General features: G+C 35.9%; 4 protein-coding genes across 7 annotated transcripts in view; 3 read left to right on the forward strand and 1 right to left on the reverse strand.

The window, feature by feature from the left end:
• The window catches only part of LOC129788472 (rap1 GTPase-activating protein 1), a 71,055-nt gene extending 68,076 nt beyond the window's left edge, over positions 1-2,979 (reverse strand). For all 3 annotated transcript variants that reach the window (XM_055824577.1, XM_055824578.1, XM_055824579.1), the window contains exon 1: positions 2,651-2,979. In XM_055824577.1, coding sequence (XP_055680552.1) covers positions 2,651-2,964 — 314 coding nt within the window. In that variant the 5' untranslated portion in view covers positions 2,965-2,979. The remainder of the gene's footprint in view (positions 1-2,650) is intronic.
• Positions 2,980-3,502: 523 nt separating this feature from the next.
• On the forward strand, positions 3,503-6,651 carry LOC129788476 (cytochrome c-2). 2 transcript variants are annotated; one of them, XM_055824595.1, is made up of 3 exons: positions 3,503-3,590; positions 5,860-6,085; positions 6,150-6,651. In XM_055824595.1, the coding sequence occupies exons 2-3, from the start codon at positions 5,905-5,907 to the stop codon at positions 6,293-6,295; spliced, it is 327 nt and encodes a 108-aa protein (XP_055680570.1). In that variant the 5' UTR covers positions 3,503-3,590; positions 5,860-5,904; the 3' UTR covers positions 6,296-6,651. The 2 variants fall into 2 exon arrangements, with proteins under 2 accessions (XP_055680570.1, XP_055680571.1); XM_055824596.1 differs by having other exon boundaries at positions 3,571-3,726.
• A 108-nt stretch (positions 6,652-6,759) lies between these two features.
• Positions 6,760-16,731, forward strand: LOC129788477 (AP-2 complex subunit alpha). The gene is made up of 7 exons (XM_055824597.1): positions 6,760-6,982; positions 7,269-7,358; positions 9,746-9,957; positions 10,020-10,213; positions 11,872-13,896; positions 15,135-15,339; positions 15,409-16,731. The coding sequence occupies exons 2-7, from the start codon at positions 7,295-7,297 to the stop codon at positions 15,484-15,486; spliced, it is 2,778 nt and encodes a 925-aa protein (XP_055680572.1). The 5' UTR covers positions 6,760-6,982; positions 7,269-7,294; the 3' UTR covers positions 15,487-16,731.
• A 243-nt stretch (positions 16,732-16,974) lies between these two features.
• LOC129788481 (serine/threonine-protein phosphatase 2A activator) lies at positions 16,975-18,263 on the forward strand. Its single transcript, XM_055824604.1, has 2 exons — positions 16,975-17,142; positions 17,204-18,263. Exons 1-2 carry the CDS (start codon positions 17,076-17,078, stop codon positions 18,205-18,207), a joined length of 1,071 nt encoding a protein of 356 aa, XP_055680579.1. The 5' UTR covers positions 16,975-17,075; the 3' UTR covers positions 18,208-18,263.
• The last annotated feature ends 4,134 nt before the right edge of the window (positions 18,264-22,397 follow it).

The raw sequence follows: 22,397 nt of genomic DNA on the forward strand, positions 1-22,397 counted from the left end.
TGATTTGTTCGTTATTAATTGTATTTCGCATGTTTTCGTTCAGTTTCATTGTTCGTCGTCGATTTAAATTACTTTTCGCTCAGTTTAATTGTGTTTCGTTCAGTTTAATTTAGTTAATACCATTGTATAATAATTTTATATAGTAATACAATCTCTGAAGGGATGAAAAAATCCAAGAGAGTACTCTGCGTTGATACCTTCCTGCTTTTGAGGGGAACGTAGATGGCGCGCGGACTGGTGCAAATTCGGGGGTAAGCGAAATGCAAGGAGGACCTTCCTCCCATTCACAAGATCATTTGCTTTCGAGCGCTCATGGTGATCACTTGAAGGGTCGCATGAGCTGAGCGTTTTTTCTATATGGACTTTTTTTCTGTATGAACTTTTTTCTGTATGAACTTTTTTTTTGTACCTACGATGAGTGGGTTGCAGAAGAGGTGCACAAAAAAGGGCTGAAGGAAGAAAAATGTACACGGAGTTGAGTTCAGATCTTGCAACATTTTTGGTTGAACATTAGTGGGAATGAACAGAAATACATTTTCTTTCCCTTTTGCACAATGAGATCTTCCAAAGTCTCGAAGAGCACAAATTTTGTCTTTTCGAGCAAAATTCTGCCTCAAACACGCTGGCTCACTCAACACAAGCTGATATTGCTACTAATGAATTTAAAATTTGCAATAGAAAACTTTTATTTATATAAAAAAAAAATTTAAAGGCCTTTTCAATCATTTTTTGATTTAACTTTAAATCAAAAATTTTCTTCTACATGCGAGTAAATTAATAATTTTGAAAACTCTGTGGAAATATATGTAAGTTTTGAAAAAAAAAAATATTTTTAAAAAAAAATAATTATTCAAAAAATGAAATTGAGTTGATTAAAATAAGATAATTAATCAATATTTGGCTACACCAGAATAACAGAAATTTTTTCTATTAAAAATAATAGAATAAAAGAAATTCTATTTTCTATTCTATGAACAAAACTTTTTATAATTTTCAGCGATGTTTCGGCATATTAGCTGTGATTTTTTGTTGCTCGGAATTTAGAATTCATTAATTGAGATATTTGAAGTAGATCATCGACTGCATCATTATGTTGAAGAGATTGGGTGAAATTCACCATTCAGACTGTCTGAATGGTGAATTTCACCCAATCTCTTCAACATAATGATGCAGTCGATGATCTACTTCAAATATCTCAATTAATGAATTCTAAATTCCGAGCAACAAAAAATCACAGCTAATATGCCGAAACATCGCTGAAAATTAAAAAAAGTTTTGTTCATAGAATAGAAAATAGAATTTCTTTTATTCTATTATTTTTAATAGAAAAAATTTCTGTTATTCTGGTGTAGCCAAATATTGATTAATTATCTTATTTTAATCAACTCATTTTCATTTTTTGAATAATTATTTTTTTTTAAAAATATTTTTTTTTTCAAAACTTACATATATTTCCACAGAGTTTTCAAAATTATTAATTTACTCGCATGTAGAAGAAAATTTTTGATTTAAAGTTAAATCAAAAAATGATTGAAAAGGCCTTTAAATTTTTTTTTATATAAATAAAAGTTTTCTATTGCAAATTTTAAATTCATTAGTAGCAATATCAGCTTGTGTTGAGTGAGCCAGCGTGTTTGAGGCAGAATTTTGCTCGAAAAGACAAAATTTGTGCTCTTCGAGACTTTGGAAGATCTCATTGTGCAAAAGGGAAAGAAAATGTATTTCTGTTCATTCCCACTAATGTTCAACCAAAAATGTTGCAAGATCTGAACTCAACTCCGTGTACATTTTTCTTCCTTCAGCCCTTTTTTGTGCACCTCTTCTGCAACCCACTCATCGTAGGTACAAAAAAAAAAGTTCATACAGAAAAAAGTTCATACAGAAAAAAAGTCCATATAGAAAAAACGCTCAGTTCATGCGACCCTTCAAGTGATCACCATGAGCGCTCGAAAGCAAATGATCTTGTGAATGGGAGGAAGGTCCTCCTTGCCTTTCGCTTACCCCCAAATTTCCTTAAAAAGACCTCATGCGCCATCTACCTTCCCCTCAAATGAGGAAGGGCCGAAACGATTTGGGCACTTTCGCCCTTCTTTGTAATACTATGTGTAGATAGCAAAGTTAATACTTTTATAAAATGCTTTTTGTTTAGTTTGATTGCGTTTCGTTGGGATAAATTGCACTTTTCGTTTAGTTTTATAGAGTTTCGTTCAGTTTAATTGAATTTTATTAATTGCACAAATGTGTTGTTCAATTACATAGCGTTTCGTTATTTTCATAACTAATGCAACTTATAAAACAAAACTTTTTTTTTACCATTTTTACGCCTTTTTTTTATAAATTAAATTATAATTCTTCCTAAATATTCCGAATATTGGAGAATTTGTTTAAATATATTTCCGAATATTTACTATTCATATACAAATATTCCGAATATGAGTATACTTTTTGTTCAGATAATAACCCCCTGGTAATAATTCAATCACTTTCCTTATCTAATTATGTATGTTCTTATGATTTCATGGGAAAAACTGATATTCCTTTATGTGTTAATGCGCTTTTTTATAAAGCTTTGGAGCTTTTATAAAGAGCAATAAATGACTAATAAATTCCATAAAAAAAAAACAAAGAGAAAAGAATAAAATTGACTTACAATTTCCTTCGTTGTTTATCGAAAATAAGACTCCTCTCAAGCTCACTCTGCCCCGTCGTGATTCCCGGAACATCCTCCTCCAGCCGCACGTAGTCCGAACTTATCTTCCGGCAATTCTTATGCTGACAGAGATTCCTCTGGGAAGCTTTGATGCTGCGCCATTTTGAGGATTTACTGAGTTTCTTTGCTGCATTGTGTGCCTGGATGGCTTGTTGCCAATTCTTTCGACTCTCAGCAATCTCCAGCTCCTGCGATTCCCTCCCAGTGGCCACATTCTGCCCAGAATCACTTCCACGACGAACTGTAGTTGCCATCTAACCAAGTTTACTTTTGAGACTGTTCTGCATAATGGTGGTGGGTAGTCAGCGATCTTGGTGGCTGTTATCGCATCCAATTTCCGGAATTTCATGCCTCATTTTCTTCACTTGCTTTTCTGCAATATTCGCGCGATATGATAAAGTTTTGTTGGAAGAAAACAATAATGTTAATTTTTTTTTATTCTCAAAGTATTTCAATATGACGGTTTTTTTTTCAAAGTATCATTGAAGTTTAGAAAATAATAGGTAATAATAAGAAAGATTAATTACGGAAAATTATTGTTTGAGATGCTTGAAGGGGAACACTTTTAATGTTTCTTTTATGTTTTCTTTCCAAATAAATTATTTATTTATGTAATAAATTAAATTAGAATAAAAATGATTTAGTAACAGAAATTGAAATTTAAATCATCATCTTTTCGACATTTCAAAAAAGCCGCGCTTTCTGCAAGAAAAAGATAATCAGTGTTCCGTGGAGAATCATCAAAATGTCTTAGGATACCTCGGACATAGCAGACGAATTCATATGATGGATTACTTGGGACATTCTTTATGGGGATAAGTCTTGACGTTTCTCCGGAGCGCATTAGCAGAAAATTCTTCGTGTGTGAAGAAAAATATTTGTAAGTATCCCTAAAAATCAATTAATTCCCTCAAACTAATTTAAATCAATTAGCTAAGAAAGTGTTCTGTGTGATAAGCAAGAAAAATTAATTGTGTTTACTGAATTTTCCGCGAAAAAAATCCGCTAAAGTTGAGGTGATGAAATTTTGCATAATTTCGTGGAATTTTCCTCAATATCTGATTAAGGCTCCAACAGATGGACGAGAAATTCCTCGTGCGGTGCGGCGCGGCGAGGTTTTCGGCCAATCAGAAGCGAGAGATGGCTCACACACTCTCACCGCACCGTGCAAGAACGTTTTTCGGCCAATCCGAAGCGACGATGGGCCACGAAATCCTCGCCGTACCGCACCGCACGAGAAATTTCTCGTCCATCTGTTGGAGCCTTTAGTTTTATCAAAATTTCCCCCTCTGGGTACTTCTAGACATGTTCTGGATTACCTGGAGTGGAAATCCGTGTTCGGGGCATTAATTTTATTGGTTTTATTGGTTATGTAATTTCCCAGAAAAAAGCTGATGAGTCTCGCCTTGATAAAAAAAACTCACCTCGCAGACCACGTGTTTGTGGTGCTCTCGGAGACACAGCTTGCGTCATCAATCGAAATCCCGCATTTGCAAAATTCCATTCACGTCTAATCTAATCAGTTTTGGGATGATAAGAAAAAAAATGTTCTCAGTTTCGTTGCATTGTGGGCAGACTTTTCAGTGTCAGCTGAGGTGCTTATGTAATCATCTCGCGGGATACACGGGGAGCATTTTTCTTGAGTGGTTTTTGGCTTAGGGCCAATTAAATTGAGAGTGGAGAAAGCCTGCAGGAGAGACTACTTTGGCCCCACAAGGTGCCCCAAATTCCTTCCACCCGCACCCTAAAAAACGAAGAAAAGACATTGCAAAACAGCTCCCGTGACCCACTTTTCATGCGGGGCAAAGTCGTCTTGTTACGTCATCTCACGCTTGCGTCATAAAGGTCGTCAAGTTTTCTTGCCACAAGGAAAAATTCCTGGCTTTTCACCTCGTCCGGCAGGCAGCAAATCCGCAATCTAGACTGATTTTTCCCGTGACCTCTTGACACTGCATTTGTTGATATAATTAATTATCTCACCAGACGAGCGTGAAAATTCATATAAGTTACACCCAATTAGGGGGGCCCATTCATCAGTCGCGCGCACTCCCCCAAAATAGAGCAATTTTTTGCTTTTTTTCTGCAAATGACTCGACGGAGTTTTCTTCGTGGCAATTGTCACACCTTTTCAGCACTTTTGCCACCTTCCTGCACGCCCTATTTGCATGCTTTCAGTCTCAAATAAACCATGAAAAATTCACGCATTCAGTGCTCAAGAGAGAGAGACAAGAAAGGTGATAATGAGATGTTTTTATCAGGATGATCTTGAGAGATTTAATTCTATGGGGGACAAGTCTTCAGAAGTTCTGGCAATGATCCAATTTGGAGTTCATGGTCGTCTCTTTGCGCTTAATTTATACAAAATATTTTCTTTTCTTTGCTCTCCTGAGTATGAGATTCGTCTTCTCAAATAATATTGCATTGCTGCGCCATAAAATGATTTCAAATTGCTCTGGGGGCAATTAATTCAAGTCTAGCCTTAAAGTTTTTTAGCCTAGGTCGGCTAGGCTTAAAGGTTTAGTTCTAGGTATAAATTTTTTAGGCTACGACTTTGGTTTGTAAGCCGAGCTTAATTTTTTCAAGATCTGGTCAAAATATTCTAAGCTAACTTAAAGTATAGCTAGAACTAACTAGCTTTTTAACAAGGATCTGGTTTTATAGGCTCTCTATGAGTTTTTTAAAGCTTAGATTTAGTTTTTAAGGAAGGCCTTATTTTTAAGCAAGGACTTAAGTTTTTAAAGATCTATTCCATTGTTTTTTTAAGCTGTTCTTCAGTTTTAAAAGTTTAGCTTGATTTTTTTTAAGATCTGCACTAAGTTGCTAAAAAGGGTTAAGTTTTGTAAACTATGCCTAATTTTTTTTTAATCAGGTTGAAAACAAAGTTATTTTTAACAAAGATTTAGTTCTTTAGGCTAGGCCTGGGCTTTTAAAACATCTTTAGTCCGACCTTAAGTTTCTTTTAATCTCTGACCTAAGTTTTTTAAGCTAGGTTTAAAAGGTCGCCGAATAAGGTCCTAAATCTAAGGTTTTAGACCAAATATAGGTTGTTTACATTAGGCCTAAACAACAAGCTTTGGTTGCCAAGAAGTCCTGCTTGATCGATCCAAAAGATAAAGTTCTAAATTTTAGGATTTTTCTTTCAATTCCAGATTGTTGTCTAATAGTAATTAAAGGAGTATTTGAACAAGAAGACAATGGGTGTTCCAGCTGGTGATGTTGAGAAGGGAAAGAAGCTGTTTGTGCAGCGATGTGCCCAATGCCACACCGTTGAAGCTGGTGGCAAACACAAGACTGGGCCAAACTTGCACGGTTTGATCGGTCGCAAAACTGGCCAGGCAGCTGGATTCGTCTACACGGATGCCAACAAGGCTAAAGGTTAATTCCTTTCTCTCCTTTTTCTTTTAAATCAATTATAAAACTTTGTTTTTTCTCTGTTTAGGTATCACGTGGAATGAGGATACGCTATTTGAATACCTCGAGAACCCAAAGAAGTACATCCCTGGGACGAAAATGGTGTTTGCTGGCCTGAAGAAGCCACAAGAGCGAGGAGACTTGATTGCTTACCTCAAGGATGCCACAAAGTAGACAAGAAAATAAATCCTTCAAGAGGGGAAGACACCATAAAAACTCCCACAGTATAAATCATAAACAAATCAATATAGGAAAATTTATTGAATGGAGAAAACTAAGTTATTTAAAATGTGAACAAGATAATGGCGATTAAATCAATTGACGATTATAGTGACTCTGTGTTCAAATTTGCTGTACATTGATTGGATTTGATGAGAAAAAAATGTATAAATTGTGCAAATCATGAGGAAAATCTTTATTTTTTTAATTTCATCGTCAAACACTATTTTTCTTGGAATGTGAGATGAAAGAATTTTGTGTGGAATTAACAGGCAGAAAGAGTCAATAAAGTTGAGAATAATTCAAAGGAATTCTTTAAATTTTTTTTTAATTAAGAAAGTTTAAGAATTTCTTTTAAAAAATTTTCCTTTTTTCAAAATTGTCTCAGGACATTTCATAGAAAGGTCATAATGCAAGGAACGGAAGTTTACACAGAATAGCGAATCAGACACATCCAATGAATTTCCATGGAATGCTCATTGGAAAAGAAATTACAACACATTGGCGGTTGGATAGTGCAATCGACGCTATATATAACACGTCAATTTCCGAACAAGAGTGAAAAGAAAATCAATATTTTCCCCCATTTCTGCAGGAAACCGTCGAAATAGCCCGGAAAATCTGCAATTGATTGCATTCCGTGTAAGTATGGTGTACATGGGGGCCACTGCGGGGGCGCAATTTGGGGTAAATTGCGTGGAAAAGTGTGAAAAATCGGTGCGAAAGCAAAGAGGGAGGGTCATACTCTGCTACGTCTATTTTGCCCCTCGAAATTCACTCATTTTCCCCGCAAAAGCGCCCCAAATTCACCTTCCACGCAGCGTGGGGACACAATGGGGGTGCTCGTGAAGACATTGAGGGCGCCAGAGGGGTGCAGTAGTGGGTAGATTTTGGTGTAAATTGCGGTGATTTTTTGGGTCTTTTGCAGAGAGAGAGCGAGGAGCGACAAGCAAGATGGCACCAGTTCGTGGCGATGGAATGAGGGGGCTTGCGGTCTTCATATCGGACATCAGAAACTGTAAGTGCAATTGCGACCGGAAGTGCCACCGTTGGGGCGCGTGGAGGGGATGATGCGGGTGCCGTTGTCTGTGAACTCTTGTGCTGCACCGCAGATTTATTTTTCATTCTTTTATTAATTCAATTACTGCGATAAGTGGAGGAGCGCCAGCATCTTGAGAGTTTGTTGGGAGAGTTCTAAGCCCACCACAGCAGCAGCCCATCCGTTTGGCTTGCTGTGTGTATATGTGTGGGGGGAATTTATCGGGGATTTGTGGGATTCGAAATGGGTGGATTTTCTCAACAGCAACAACTGGCTCTCTGGGCTGCAGATGCTGTGTGGTGGAGAATGTGAACTCCCTGCGATAAGATTAGCCACAAACTTCTCTCTTTGTGCTGTTGTGTATTCCCAGAAATTCGCTCATATCGCATTCCTTTGACCTTCTCTTGATTATCCTACGCAGTCAAATAAGATTGCTGACTATGCTGGGGCTAGAGGAATTTTTCTTTCTTCAATTCTGGCCATTCTGGCAGTGAAATTCGCAAATTATCAGAGTTTTTATTCTATTTTAAGAATACGAATTAATTTAAAGAGAAAACTTTCAGAAAAAGTCGCTGAATTGACGCAAAAAAGCTTACGTTGTTGCACAAATAGTACAGCAGAAATAATAGAAAATCTAACCTAAACCTCGATATAAGAAAACTAGGACATGCGTAATCACAAATTTTTCAGGATCGGCTCAGAATTTGATCCTGATTAATTTCTCGTTGAAAATTGGAAGAATAGAAGTTGAGATTTCTGAGAAAATCTGATTTTCATTTTCTCCGTACAATTTTCCATAAAGTAAAAAACAATTAACAAGTGGCGCCACAACAATTTTAGATTGACATTTATGTTTTTTGTATTTTTTTTTTAAGAATTAATGCTCTAATATGTTTTTAGTGCATTTTATGCAAGGGGTGTTTATCTGGCGAATATTTTGGTTTTTTAAGCGAATCATCCGAATATTTCCGAGGACCTGAATATTTGACTTCACATGAATATCTCTTGCTAAAAACAAAAAAAAATCCAAAAACGTACTTTGTATTTAGCCTTTTTTTGGGTTGAATTTGCTATTTTTTAGTATAAATTTACTACTTTTCGGTTTGAATTTAGTCCTTTTTAGGCTTTAATGATTTTTTTAAGCTTTGTTCCTTGATCATTGAAGTTTCGGGACTAAAAACTAAATATAATATCTGCTAAGATTTAGTCATTTTTTTTGAGTAAAATTTACTACTTTCTAGCTTGACTTTACAACTTTTCAGCTTGAATTAACTACTTTTTAAACTTCAATTTGAGTCTGTTTTAGACATTAATTATGTAATATTTTTAAAGATTTTTAAGAATGGAGATTGCCTTTTTAGGGTTGAAAACCAAATACTTTTAGGCTTGAAATAAACAAGTTTTGTATTGAATTTACTACTTTTTGGCCTGAATTTACTACGTTTTGTTCTTTTTAGGCCTAAATTAAATATTTTTAGCTGTGATTCTTTCGAATTTAAGCTTTTATTCCTCAATCTCTGCCTTTTTAGGCTTAAAAAATATTTTTATGCTTCAATTTTAAACTCTTTTAGACTTGAATTTAGCATGATTAGGGGTGAAATTACTATTCGGTTTGAATTTAGTTCTTATAAGGTTTGAAATAAATATTTTTTTAGGGTTCTGTTCCTCAATCTAAGCCATTTAGAGTCTAAAAATCAATATTTTGATTTCTCTGGCAAATCATCCGAATATTAGCCAATATTCCGAATATTTCCGAAGATGCGAATAATTTCATTCAGATAAACACCCCTTGATTTTATGTATTGTTAGTCACTTGTTCCATTTCTTTTCCAATTCTTGGAAAATTGTATGGAAAAAATGAAAATCAGATTTTCGCAGAAATCTCAACTTGTATGATCTCAATTTCAACGGGAAATTAATCAGGATCAAATTCTGAGTTGATCCTGAAAATATTGGGACTACACATGTCTTAGTTTCTTTATTTCGATGTTAAAAGTCAGCTCGACTGTACTAATAAGGAAAAGAGTTTGTATTTTGCTGACTATGAGTGTCTAAACAAACACATTTATTGTAGTTTATTCTATATTAGAGTTATAATCAGAATCAATCGATCTGTTGAAGAATAATTTGTAACAGAGCATCGTAATTTGCATTTTATTTTTAGCAAATTCTCCGTAGAAGAGAATGGCGTCGTTTATTTCAAAGATTTCTTGTTGGAATCTCTCTCTCTTTTTCTCTTTAAAATTTCAAATAAGAAATCTCTGAAGAAACTCAAAATTAGGTCATTGACTTGCAATAAGTAGTTGTTGCTTCAGTTGACAAAAAAAAATCAAAGATAAAATGCCTTTTTTGTGTATTTTCAACAGGCAAAAGCAAAGAGGCAGAGATAAAGCGAATAAATAAGGAGTTGGCGAATATTCGGAGTAAATTCAAGGGCGATAAGACCCTCGATGGGTACCAGAAGAAGAAGTACGTGTGCAAGTTACTCTTCATCTTCCTCCTTGGGCATGACATCGATTTTGGGCACATGGAAGCCGTTAATCTCCTCTCGTCCAACAAATACTCCGAGAAACAGATCGTAAGGCTGAATTTCATTGCAAAATTATTCATTTTCAGCTCTAAATTTTGTTGTTTGTTTAGGGCTACCTCTTCATCTCGGTGCTTGTAAATACAAACAGTGAGCTGATCAAGCTCATCATTCAGAGCATCAAGAATGATCTGCAGTCGCGCAATCCTGTCTTTGTCAACCTAGCACTGCAGTGTATTGCTAATATTGGGAGTCGTGACATGGCGGATGCATTTTCCAATGAAATCCCGAAGCTTCTTGTCTCTGGGTGAGTATTCTTTAAACTTGAAAAGAGTTTTATATGCACAATATATGGGGTCAGTCCCCTGACTCTAACTAAGGGTTACCACCTCACATTACATTCTGACCCGGAGATTTTACATAAATGTCCGTAATACTAAAAGTTACGTCAATCTCACGATAGGCAATGACAATTTTTTTATAAAAAAAATTATTTTATAAAAAAATCAATTTTTTTTATTTAAAACAAAATTTAAGTCGGTTTTTGTTTGTAAATTTCGTTTTTTTTTGCAATATTTTTAGCATAATGGATCAGCTTGAGTTTTTTACGCCAGGCTTAAGTTTACTTAAACCAGGTTTCACTTGAGATCATGCTGAGGTAGTGTTAAGTGTATTCTAGACCTAGCCTGTTTTTAACTATTAAAACAAAAGAATCACAGCTAATAAAAGCTTCGTCTCAAACAATTAGTAAGGTAAATTGTGTAAAACCTTAAAAAAATGCAAGTTTGACTTAAAAACTTAAGCCTGACTTCAGGAACAAAGCTAAACCATTTATAAAGCCAGGCCTATTTTTCTTAAGCCTTAGATCATTCTTAGTTCTTTTAGGTCAAACTTTAAAGACGCATTTAGCCTCAGTTTAGCCTGATCTAACCTTGAAACCTTAAAGCCTGACTTTAAAAAAAATTAAAGTCTAGTCTACATCAAAGGCCTAGATTAAAAATGTTAGGGCTAACTTTGAAAACTTTAACCTAGTTTGAAAAAAAAAACTGTAGTCTAGCTTAAAGAAGTTTATTCTTGTTTAGGAAAGCTCAGATCTGACTTGAAACGCTTTTCCTTTAGCTAAAATATCGAAACTTCCTAAATTACAGTCTTAATCTCAATTTCCGTTTTTTTTATTTTCTGATACTGCAGAATAGAAAAAAAGTTTAAAAAAAAAATTAAAACTCGGTGACCCGGAGAAATTCATCCTAAACCCCAACTAATCCTAACGGGGTTATCACACTTAAGCTCCAAGTGCTTGAGCATCATAACCTCTATGTGAGTACGAGAGAGACAACAACGGTATTTTTTCTCGTTCTGTCACATGTAAAATCTTAAGCATCAAGCGCTTGGAGCTTAAGTGTGATAACTCCCTAACTCTAACTCAATTTTCTTATTTTAATAAATTATATAAAAGCATTATTAAAGGTTCAAGAAAAGTCAAAATGGGGACTCATTTTTTGATCAAAAAATTCTGCTTTTGGTCAGGAGAATACTATTTTTGGTCAGAAAAATCTACCATTTTTATCAGGAAAGATAAATATTCTTATTGACTTTTCTCAACTTCTGAGTCGAAATTTAAAAATCTGTTCCGGTACATTCTTCGCTAATTCTTCCTCTTTCATTTGCTTTTTACCCCATCAAAATCCATCCAGTAGATCCTGAGAAAAACCTACTTTTTTTGTTTTTAGCCAGTTCTGTGGAAAAGTCGGAAAATCACAAAATGGCGTCGCACCTAGGATGGCGAAAAGTGATTTTCTTACTCTTCATTAATTAGGTTGCAAATGTAACCAACATCGGAAAACCAAGTTTAAGAAAAACCCCAAGAAAAATGAAAAAAGTGTAAATTCTAACAATTTTCCCAAGGGGGGTTAAATTTTTTAAGCTTTATTTCAAATTCTTTTGATTTCTGTATTTCTTTCAAAGGGATACAATGGACGTGGTGAAGCAATCAGCTGCCCTGTGTCTCCTACGACTCTATCGCACGTGTCCGGATATAATTCCCGGCGGTGAATGGACCAGTAGGATTATTCATTTGCTTAATGATCAGCATATGGGTGTTGTGACAGCAGCCACGAGTCTCATTGATTCGTTGGTGAAGAAGAATCCCGAAGAGTACAAGGGATGCGTGAGTTTGGCCGTATCGCGTCTCTCGCGCATTGTTACGGCAAGCTATACGGATTTGCAGGATTACACGTATTACTTTGTCCCAGCGCCATGGCTGTCGGTGAAGTTGCTGCGTCTGCTGCAGAATTATAATCCAGTGACGGAGGATCCGGGTGTCCGGGGGCGCTTGAATGAGTGCCTCGAGACGATTCTCAATAAGGCACAAGAGCCGCCAAAGAGTAAGAAGGTGCAGCATTCAAATGCAAAGAATGCCGTTCTCTTTGAGGCAATCAACTTGATTATACACAGCGACAGTGATGCCAATCTCCTTGTGCGCGCATGCAATCAGTTGGGGCAGTTTCTGAGTAATCGCGAAACGAATCTTCGGTACCTGGCGCTTGAGTCAATGTGTCATCTCGCCACGTCAGAGTACTCCCATGCTGCGGTGAAGAAGCATCAGGAGGTGGTGATTTTGAGTATGAAAATGGAGAAGGATGTTTCGGTGCGTCAGCAAGCGGTGGATCTGCTGTATGCTATGTGCGATCGCAGCAATGCCGAGGAGATTGTTCAGGAGATGCTCAACTACTTGGAGACAGCTGATTACTCCATTCGCGAGGAGATGGTCCTCAAGGTGGCGATTCTGGCTGAAAAATACGCCACAGACTACACATGGTATGTGGATGTTATTCTCAATCTCATCCGCATTGCTGGGGATTACGTGAGTGAGGAGGTGTGGTATCGTGTCATCCAGATTGTCATTAATCGCGAAGAGGTGCAGGGGTATGCGGCAAAGACGGTGTTTGAGGCCCTCCAGGCGCCGGCGTGTCATGAGAATATGGTCAAGGTGGGTGGGTACATTCTCGGGGAATTTGGGAATCTCATCGCTGGGGATTCCCGATCGGCGCCAATGGTGCAATTTAAGTTGCTCCACTCGAAATATCATCTCTGCTCCTCAATGACGCGTGCTCTCCTTCTCTCCACCTACATCAAGTTCATTAATCTCTTCCCGGAGATTCGTAGTACAATTCAGGAGGTTTTCAAGCAGCACAGCAATCTCCGGTCAGCCGATGCGGAACTCCAGCAGCGTGCCAGTGAGTACCTCCAATTGAGTATTGTGGCATCAACGGATGTCCTTGCCACGGTCCTGGAGGAAATGCCGTCATTCCCCGAAAGGGAGAGCTCCATTCTGGCCGTGCTGAAGAAGAAGAAACCCGGACGGGTGCCGGAGAATGAAATCCGGGAGAATAAGAGCCCCATTCCGGTGACAAACAATACGCAGCACAATAGCAATCATACATCGAACAGTACCAATGCGGATCTCCTTGGATTGAGTACTCCCCCCTCGGGGAATCATGCAAACAATCAGGGGACCCTCATTGATGTTCTCGGGGACATCTACAATTCCTCCGGTGGGGTGTACAACACAAAGAAGTTCCTCTTCAAGAACAATGGGGTACTCTTTGAGAATGAACTCATTCAGATTGGCGTTAAGAGTGAATTCAGGCAGAATTTGGGACGTCTGGGGTTGTACTATGGCAATAAGACCCAGACGCCCCTCACGAACTTCTCCCCCGTGCTGCAGTGGCCACCGGAATCGGCAGCGAGGTTGAGTGTGCAAATAAAGGCGGTTGAACCGACCCTGGAGGCGGGGGCGCAGATCCAGCAGCTCCTCAATGCGGAGTGTGTGGAGGACTTTGATGATGCTCCGTCCATTGAGTTGTCCTTCCGGCACAATGGGGTCCCGCAGAAGGTCACCATTAAGCTGCCACTTACGCTCAATAAATTCTTCGAGCCCACGGAGATGAATGGGGAGTCCTTCTTCGCAAGGTGGAAGAATCTCGGAGGGTGAGTCAATGCTTTCTTTCTTCTAATTAACTTCACTAAAACCTTCATTAATTCACAAATTTCATCCTGAAAATGATTTATTTTTCATAAAAGAAAACTTCCGGAAGTTTCTTCTGTACTGATAAAAATTAGTCAGTGATTTTCACTTTGGTGAAAGCAATTTTTGTGGATTTTTTAAAACCCTAAAATCTAGCATAATGGGCTGATAAAAAATCTAAAAAATATCAATATTTTGTTTTTATTCAATGAAAACACAGTTAATTGAATGAGAATTAAAAGTTTCATTCATTTTGTTTCTTTAGTTGAAGTATCATTGTACTTCTTGAGTTGTCCAATATTTATCCAGATTTCTAACCTAAAATTTTTACCATTACATTCAATGGGTGTGAATGAGACAGAAAATCAAAATTGTATTGAATTTATGTGAATATCTTAGGATGGAAATCCGTGTAATTATTGGACAATCCAATAATTTCAAAATATTTATTCAAGAAATAGAATTTTAACTGGCCACAGTGACCAATTTTGTCCTCCGCGTATTTCTTTAACTTTAACCTCAATTTTCTTACACAAAAGAAACATATTTCTTATGCTTTTCGCTCAAATATCTTAAAATGATTAAAATTAAACCACGGTCCAGGTATTACCGTGATTAAACCTGATGTATTTTATTCTATGACAATTTTAAGGTTCTGTAGCGAGTGTCACATTTGTTTAATCGGACTTAAACTTTGTATAAAAATGCTTTAAAAACTTTAGAACTGTTTTAAACCGACTGATTGCCTAAATGTTGCCATTTTGTACTCAAAATTATTTTTTCTTGAAAGTTTTATTTTATTGGGATATTTTAGTGTAAAAAAAAACATTTTTCTACTTAATTCAAAATTCAAAATGGCCACATCAATTATTTCAAGAAATTAGATAAAATTCTCTTGTGTTATAATGCTCACATTGACATGTTTTCAATTCTAAGTTCGAATAATGAGAATAAACAATTTACGTGTCGTTTTTGACTAAAAAACCGCTTGATCGATTTTGCCACACTAGGCCAAAACTTATTAGCTTTCTCCTCACTCATTTTAAGACAAAACGTTGAGAGAAAAAAAACTCATTTCATGCACTTTCTTCAAACTAAATATACTAACTATATACCTAGCTAGCTCTTGTTTAAGTTTAGGTGTTTGTGTTAAATGGAATTTCGTAATGCAATGGATTTTATATCATTGCTTACCATATAGGGAATCCCAACGAGCACAAAGAGTATTCAAAGCACAACTTCCGCTGGATCTACAAGCAGCTAGGACAAAACTAATGGGCTTTGGGATGCAATTGCTCGATAGCATTGATCCAAATCCCGACAATATGGTGTGTGCAGGTATAATTCATACGCAAACACAACAAGTGGGCTGTCTATTGAGATTGGAACCGAATAAGCAGGCCCAGGTGAGAAATTATTCTCAATGGAGCAAAAAAACTTGTCATACTTATCAAACTTATCAAATCTCTTTGTAGATGTTCAGATTGACCATCAGATCGAGCAAGGAGAGTGTTACAAAGGAAGTTTGTAATTTGCTTGTTGACCAATTTTAAGTTTGTGCGATCAAAAAGACATACTACTACATATGCCGCACGCGGGGAAACGTTAGACGTTTAAATGTTATTCTTTGTCCTGTTGTACTGTGTATATGTCATTTCTGCGTAAAAAAAGAAAGATTTATAGAGAGAAAGAGCGAGGAAATTGCGGCAAAGACGTAAATAGAAATTGCCACAAAATGCCCAAGATTTATCCTCCATGTTGGACAAAAAAAAATATAAGAGATAAATGGATTGCGCCCCTTTCCCACAAACATCTATAAAGAAATCCCATTGAAATGTCTTATAAAATGAAAAAAAACTAGACGACGTGTAATGTAAATGAAAAAAAAAAATTGGAAGTAATAATCTCAAGAAGAGTAATTTATATTAAGGTAAATATATATAAAAGATTTATCACACATGATGGTAATAAAGATGAAATATATTATTGCAAATATTTGAGAGATCCTTAGGCGTAAAGTAATTGAAAAGAAGTGAAGGAATGAAAAAAGGGAAATAAAAAGCAAAGAAAAGTATTCAAAATTAATTTGTAAAGTCAAACCATATTATTTTAAATGCTAATTTTCCGGAAGGGAGATGAAAAATGTATGCAAAATGAAATTTTAGAGCATACACTATACATAATATTGCTAACTAGTTAAATGAAACCAGTTAAATAAATAAGATAAACCATAACTATTGAAAAGAAAAATAGTGTAAAAAACTCATAGAGGCACCTTCAGAGCGAACTGCACGTGCAGAATTTATTCTTTTTTTATTTCTATTATATTTTTTTTGTACATTTTTCGTTACATTTATAAAATATCGTTTATATCTGGAACTGAATTCATCCTTTCAATTTCGAATTTATGTATATTTTTTTTTTGAGAGATTATCTCTTGAATAAAAAGAATATAATTTATCTGTCACATAACTTTATTCATCTTTGTGTACATTTTGTAGTCGTTTTGCCACAAAAAGTTAATTTTTGTGCGTTTTTATTCCATTTCAAAATTAAAAAGCATTTCCTCGAAGGAAATGGCTAAGAATAAGTTCAAAAATTAACTTTATGCAAGAAAAATGCTTCTTGTTTCATTGAATAAAAAAAAAATTTGAGGCAAAGAAAATCACTCAAGAAAATATCGTAGAATAAAACTACTATTCCTGTTGGCAGTCATACATAAATATTGAGAAATATACTGCGATAAAATGTATTACAGAAAATTATTATAAGACAATATACAGATAAATCAAATTAAATACGTTTTTTCATTGATTTACAAAAATAGTCAAATATTGGGCAATATTTGCGTGATTATTGTCCCATATTTGAGGGTTTAACCTCACAAAGTTATCCTCATGAAAATTCTCCAATAAATTAATCTAAATATTATTTAGAAGACTTTTAAAATCTTCTCACTACTTAAAAATAATTAAAAAACTTTAAATAGTTTAATAAAAGTCAATTTTTGATTTGAAATTATATAAAAATTGCTTTTAGTGTTTCATTTTCACCAGTATTGTTAGGGAGAGTTTGACACAAATATTTCTCTTCCGTTGGTACTGAAGGGAAAACTCCCCTCAGAGCCGTTTTCCGGGTGAAAATGAGTGTACAGAGTAATAAGGATGCCCCAGGAATCCCTTTGGGAGGAGATCAACCCAAAATTGCAGGTAATTTCGGAATATTTACAAAGAAATAACATTCTCTAAGACCAACATAACCTCAAAATAGAATCTCCGGATGTCTTCCAGCTTCCGACAAAATGTGTAAAGAGCGCAATGGATATTCAAGCATGGGAACACTCAGAGGCGTATCATGAACTAATTGGCTTCATCAATTCCGTGAGTATGTCAATCCAGGGTAAGAAGATTTCATCGGAAGTCCCAAAGACGGCGGGTGTAGATAAAGTTCTCGGGCTCTTTGGGAAGCTGAATGCCTGGGTGGAGGAGATACCGCCTGTGGATCAACCTCAGCGCTTTGGGAATTCAGCCTACAGAACGTGGCATCAGAGAATGCGTGAAAATGCCGAAGAGATGCTGCTGGAAATCCTTCCGGAAGCAAAGAAAGGAGCGATTGTGGAGCTTCTGGCGTATTTTGTTGATTCTTTTGGCAATTCAACGCGAATTGACTACGGCACAGGGCATGAGCTGGCTTTCGTGTTCTTCCTGTGCTGCCTCTTCAAGGTTGGGGTGTTTGAGAGATCCGACCAAGCAGCTGTGGGGCTTCAGGTGTTCGATAAATACCTGACCTTTGTGCGACGCCTGCAGCTGACGTACCGAATGGAACCAGCTGGAAGTCATGGAGTGTGGAGCTTAGATGATTACCAATTCATCCCATTTATTTGGGGTAGTGCCCAATTAGCCCTCAATAGCCCCATTGAACCGGCTCAATTCCTCGATGAGAACATCATTGCACGACATAAAAATGACTACATGTTCATCTCCTGCATTGATTACATCCAGAAGGTCAAAACGGGACACTTTGCGGAGCACTCCAATCAACTCTGGAGCATTTCTGCTGTACAGAGTTGGTCCAAAATCAACTCGGGGCTCATCAAGATGTACCAAAAGGAGGTCTTGGCGAAATTCCCCGTGATACAGCACGTTGTCTTTGGCACCCTCATGGCTTTCAAGCCCGTCAAGCCTGGTACGTTACTCTCGTCTGTCCGGCTGGGATTTGTGCCACAATCCGGAGGTGGGAGAACAGCATTGCCCAAGTTAGATCCTCCCAAATAGTTTGTAAATGAGAATGAGAGAATGTTGAAAATAAAGGAAGATTATTATAGAAAAAATTCTTTCTTTTTGATTTTTTTAAGGGGGGTCTCTTGAGAGCTGGTGAAATTAAATGTTTCAATTTTTCTTGGGGTTTTTCTTAAAAACTTGGTTTTCCGATGTTGATCACATTTAAAGACTTATTATTGAAGAGCAATAAAATCACTTTCCGCCATCTTGAAATTTTCCTCAAAACACAAAGGTAGGTTTTTCTCAGGATCTACTGGATGGATTTTGATAGGGTTATAAGCAAATGAAAGAGGAAGAATTAGCGAAGAATGTACCGGAACAGATTCTTAAATTTCGACTCAGAAGTTGAGAAAAGTCAATAAGAATATTTATCTACGTTTCTCAGCTTCTGAGTCGAAATTCAAAAATTACTTCCGGTACATTCTTCGCTAATTCTTCCTCTTTCATTTGCTTTTTACCCCATCAAAATCCATCCAGTAGATCCTGAGAAAAACCTACATTTGTGTTTTGAGCAAAATCACAAGATGGCGTCGCACAAAAGATGGCGGAAAGTGATTTTATTACTCTTCAATAATAAGTCTTTAATTGTGACCAACACTTGAGAACCATAAGAAAAAACCTCAAGAAAAGTTAAAACTAGCTCTCAAAAGAGTCCCCCTTAAGTCTAGAACTTCATTATAATATCTTTACTTTATTTTATTTTATTTCTTTTTTTTTAATTTTTTTTCGAGTTAAAATAATAGAAAATTAATTAAACATCATCAAAAAGACTTCCCCAAAGATTTTCTTTTTTAATGACTCCATCCATAATACTTGGTGTTGGCCACGAAGTGGAACACCAACTAATAAGATGAAATAAAAAAAAATAAAATAAAAAATAAATAAAATAAAATAATAAAATAGTACAATATAAAAATAAAATAATTTTTTTTAATAAAATTCAAGTTCTTTAATCTGAAAATCTTAGGGGAGACCGGGGTAAAAAAAGTCAATTTGCATAAATCCATATCTGCAGGATTCCCCAAGGACAAGAAAATTTCCTCAATAGGACATTCTTATAGGAAATTTCCTTGCCTACAACTTTGTCTCAGACCACTTTTCTCTATCTCCACGGGAAATATGAGTTTTCGAGCTTTTCCTAAACCCTTCCGCTTCTGACTTTTTTTAAACGCGGCGGGTAAATATAGTCACCAGTTGGCTAAATAAAGTCGGTCGAATTTTCCGACATTTCCAATGATTTTCCACCTGAGAGATTGATAGTAGTTGATTGCTAAACTTCTCACCTTTTGATCCGCAACAAGGAATTTCACTTTTATACGCACTAAAACAGAGAATTTTGCGATTTTCTCAATCACGCCATTTTGCAACAAATGAATAGAAAATATGTCAAAAATTTCGAACTCCCATATGATTTACATGGGTTGACCTGATCTACCCCAAGGGGTATGTTTTGATTCAAATAATTGTTCAGAAAAATCATTAAAAGTTATTGAAAAATACACCTTGGCAACGTTTTCTGTAGTAACCCAGCTAGTGAGAAAAATTATCAGATTGGAAAATTGCTGAAGGAAAACTTCGGAAAACTCGTTTTTCTCAATACGCAAAAGTTTGGGAAATGGGCCAAAAATTTATTTTCATTTTTAACTCCTAAAGTACTGATCGGATAACCTCCAAATTACTGTCAAAAATTGTAGGTGTATAGGGCTTTCAACCATAATTTTTTCCGATTTTTCCGATTTATAACTTGGGAGAAATTGGCATTTGAAAATTCGAAAATGACTCTTTTTACCCCGGTCTCCCCTATATATATATTTTCCATGACAACTCAGGAAAATCCAAACCCGACTTAAAAATTTTAAGTTAGTAGACCAACAAAATTGACTGAAAACCTTAAGACCGAATTAAGAACCAACTTAAAATTTTTAGCCCGACAGAGCAGTGAATTCCGCCCATTGTTGATCTATTATGAATAGAAAGAATAGATAAATGAATGATTATCTTTAATCATCCATTAAAAAATTAATAGGAAGGGGCTCGTTTTGGAAATTCCTGTAATTAATTCAAATTGCTGGAATGGCTGCAATTAGTCTGAATAAATAAAGGAAATCGAGGCTTTCAATTAAACCCTTTCCTTGCAGGAAAGTTGATTTAAAACGATATAAATTCAAATCTAAATTAAAACATTTTCTTTCGACATTTCGAATTCATTTTTTAATCAATTTTATTTAATTCCATAGAACAAGAAAGTTCTTAATTTATTTTTTTTTGTGATTAGAATGATGATTGAGGGTGCAACAAAAATTTATTTATAGGCAAATTAACTTCTTATTTAGGTGGTTAGACTGTAGAGTATGACACAATATGATGCAGATCCCTTCAAAACCTGCACAAAAATATCCTTTTTCATTATTTTATCAATAGATTCCAAAAAAAAAAAACAAATAATCCAGCAATACAAATTCTTACCTCAACAAAGGTAGAGAAATTAATGTCAACGAGTCCTGCAGCCTTAATCCCTCGTGGTTTCTGAGCAATTCGCATTATAAAGAGGAGATTTAGTTGCTCCTCAACGGACATTTCGTACCATTTTGTGAGATAAATCGACGTTCCGATTTGTTCTGTATTCGCAACGAGAGTTTCCCCAAAGAGGCAATAAACAAAAAGTTCTCCTACCGTGAGAACGATGAAGAAGTAAAATGTCCCTTCAAAATGATCCTGAACAAGAGTTCCGTAGAAGAGGAAGCAACAACCAATGAAACTGAATAGAAGTTGATTAAAGGAAAAAACTCGATAAATATCATCCAAAGTTTCGAGCATTTTGAGGACTTTAAAATGCTTCTTGTAAATTTCTCTCAGCAAATATTTCTCATTGGCCACAACAAGGCTATCATCCAGATAAATCTGCGTTAATTCTGAAATTGTTCTGAGTTCACAACGGAAGTGGAGACCGAAGAAAATAACAAAATGATCACCAAATGTTAAGATAAACATCACAATGAAATAAATTATGAATTGAATGATCATGTTGAGGGTATAATGCAGAAGAGGACGATCTGGATACAATGGCAAATTATACATTAGAGGAAAGAGTACTCCTGGAAGGGTGATGTAGTAGGATAAGGCTACAAATTCTCCCAAAAACAAAATTGTAGCATAAACACTGGAAGGGAAATAAAATCAATTATTTATTAAAAATTTTAAATATTTTGAATAGTCGATTTTAGTGCAGAATTTCAATTCTTTCTGATTATATTTTCTGCTCAACAGAATATGATTAATTTCTTTGCTAATCTTCTATATAATAAAGAAAGGTCTCTCTAAAATATGGTGTCTGTTCAGCTATGCATTTCTACACCGTTGGTCCGATCGTGATGAAATTTGGTACAGAGACTCCTGATACCAGGCGGTTTTTACCAACGACATTCATTTTCCCCCCAGAGCCCCCCTTCACATAGCCCCCATATAAAAATCACGCTTTTTTGACTACTTTTTGAATCTGGCGCCATAAATGTTGTATGAAATTCACTTTTTCCCTTTGAAATATCTGTTGGAGGTTTTTGTGTGGCCCATCTATCTATATAATAAAGAAAGGTCTCTCTAAAATATGGTGTCTGTTCATCTATGCATTTCTACACCGTTGGTCCGATCGTGATGAAATTTGGTACAGAGACTACTGATACCAGGCGGTTTTTACCAACGAATAAATCTTCCATTAAATATATTTCAATTCATCACAATTCCTTTCTCCCTCTAAAATTTGCGCGAAGCGCAAGAATTCCCCGCGAAGCGGGGCGAGGTAAATTGGAGCGAAGCGACAATTTACCTCGTTTGGAATAAATTCTTCTAATCTTTTTTACCAATTTTTTCGAAAGAAAACTTCTTTTAAAAAAAATTCTTTTACAGAGAATTAAAAATGAATTTTACTCACACGAGGATAGCAATTGTAAGGCGATAGGTTTTCTTTAAATTCTTCTGTTGAATCATCAATACGAGATTGCTGTACTTTTCCGCATAGAGCTCCCTAATTTCCTCAAGAAGCACCAAATATTGCCTTTTATTGAAGACGAAGGTATAAGTTTTCGCGAGTACCAGGAAATGCACAACGAACCAACATAAATTGTACGTCCAAACCATTTTTATTGCATCATTGTAGGTCGTTCTAACATTATCAATGTTGAAATAGT

The sequence above is a fragment of the Lutzomyia longipalpis genome, chromosome 2, assembly GCF_024334085.1.
Source record: "Lutzomyia longipalpis isolate SR_M1_2022 chromosome 2, ASM2433408v1".
NCBI lineage: Eukaryota > Metazoa > Arthropoda > Insecta > Diptera > Psychodidae > Lutzomyia > Lutzomyia longipalpis.